Source organism: Aplysia californica, unplaced genomic scaffold (genome assembly GCF_000002075.1).
Source record: "Aplysia californica isolate F4 #8 unplaced genomic scaffold, AplCal3.0 scaffold00835, whole genome shotgun sequence".
NCBI lineage: Eukaryota > Metazoa > Mollusca > Gastropoda > Aplysiida > Aplysiidae > Aplysia > Aplysia californica.
The window spans coordinates 109,054-111,223 of NW_004798105.1; the positions used below are offsets into that span (position 1 = coordinate 109,054).

At 46.3% G+C, this 2,170-nt stretch overlaps 1 protein-coding gene across 1 annotated transcript in view; it reads right to left on the bottom strand.

The window, feature by feature from the left end:
- Positions 1 to 2,170, bottom strand: part of LOC101857446 — a gene marked incomplete in the record, with an annotated part of 62,351 nt that overhangs the window by 1,831 nt on the left and 58,350 nt on the right. Inside the window, 3 exon segments of the mRNA XM_013088917.1 lie at positions 16 to 436; positions 620 to 798; positions 1,575 to 1,780. Coding sequence (XP_012944371.1) covers positions 16 to 436; positions 620 to 798; positions 1,575 to 1,780 — 806 coding nt within the window.

Genomic DNA, 2,170 nt, shown 5'->3' on the forward strand with positions numbered 1-2,170 from the left:
CACAGGGTCCCTCACCACCACTCCCTCCTCCACCTTCAACATATCGGCCAGCGTTTTCTTCATCACAGCGCCCACGATCACAGAGCCCAGCTCGTCCACCGACCGGAGAGGGATGTGGCCGTCACCTTCCAGCCCCGCCTCCCACGAGCCGTCGTTGTAGATCTGGTCGATGATTGGCTGAGCGTTCATTCTCTTCTCGAACTCCTCCTGGTCTTTCTCGTCCATCTCTCCGATCCCGGACTCATCGTCGCCGCTCTGTGAGATATGACAGTGACGATGACAGGGAAGATGAAAAATCAATGACAAATACGATGGCAGCGACAGTGACAATGACACTGACAATGACACTGACAAAAACGAGGCGATGACAATGACAATGACACTGATAAAGACAAATACGATGGCAGCGACAGTCACAATGACACTGACAATGACACTGACAATGACAAATACGAGGTGATGACAGTGACAATGACACTGATAAAGACAAATACGATGGCAGCGACAGTGACAATGACACTGACAATGACAAATACGAGGCGATGACAGCGACAATGACACTGATAAAGACAAATACGATGGCAGCGACAGTGACAAGGAAAATGACAATGACACTGACAATGACAAATACGAGGTGATGACAGTGACAATGACACTGATAAAGACAAATACGATGACAGTGACGATGACACTGATAAAGACAAATACGATGGCAATGACAGTGACGATGACAGTGACAATGAGAGTGATGATGACAGTGACAATGACACTGATAATGACAAATACGAGGCGATGACACTGACAAAGACAAATACGATGGCAATGACAGTGACGACGACAGTGAAAATGACAGTGATGATGACAGTGACAGTGACAGCTGGGCTGTGTCCTTGAGTTAGACACGACAACCTTGACTCATACAGCTGGCCCTGCACCGCGGCATCCAGCAATGGCGTCTCCTCCCGATGACACACAAATTGGGTTGTTTTTATCGTGTACGTTTATCGAGTATCTCGGTCTTTCCGCTGGGACGACGTTGTATTCCTCTCAGCCCGGGCTGGTTTTGACCAGCAAGGTCAGAAGCCCGCCTCCTAAATGCTCTAACTTGTGTCGGTGGGGGCGTAAAACACCTACATTTGTGAGGCAGCGTGGTGAAATCAGGCGCTCGCTCGTCAAAATATGATAGTCAAGAAATTGGCATTTCCAGCAGATTAGAGAACTTTTATTGAATTTTTTTTTAGGGGGGGGGGGAGGTTCAGCACATTTCATGCCCATTAAAGAGCACATTTCTGTGTGGATTTTACAGAAAAACGTTGATAAAAGGTAGAAGAAAAGAAAATTTTCAGTTTCCACAGACTCTCAAGCTTAAGAAATAACTCAACTTATGGCGGCCATTTTCTCACTAATTTTACCTCTGAAACCAGATGACCCTCCCCTCACCTCCTACAATCACACATATCTCGACTTCAATTCAACATAGATGGACATTATTTTCACCCAAAACAAGGAAAATGAACAGGCCTTAAGATGATACCATTCAATTATTATTATTATTATTATTATTATTATCTGACCTGCATGTCCTGCTTGGGCCAGACCTTGACCACAGCGCCCGGATTGACCATCTCCTCGCTGGACCCCCGCCTCTGGGACACCCGCCGCCGGAGCTTGTCGGCGGGCCGCGGCGTCTTGGGCCGGTGTACCGGGGGTTCGAACATCCGCTCGGAGAGAAGCGTCTCGTCTTGTATCGGCGGCTCGATCTCGTCTGGTCCGGCCAGGCCTGTGTGAGATAAGATAAGATGCATAATCACTCATCACCACCATTATTTCTAAAATCATCACCACCATTATTTCTAAAATCATCACCGCTCTCAGATCAATTCCTTCTTCTTCCTCGTTCTCGAACTCAGATCAATGACTTACATCTATAATCCTGGAATCTCTATGTGTTGTTACAGTTACTTGTTATACTAAAGATAATGCACGGCATACACTATTGGACACTATCATACGCACTTTTTTCTACTAATCAGATGACGTCAATCTCATATAATAGGGCAAGGGATGAAAAAAAAGATACATCTTTATTATCCAGATCCTGGCACATTGGTTTGGTTGGTGTTTCGCAACGTGCACACACACGCCACACACACACACACACACACACACA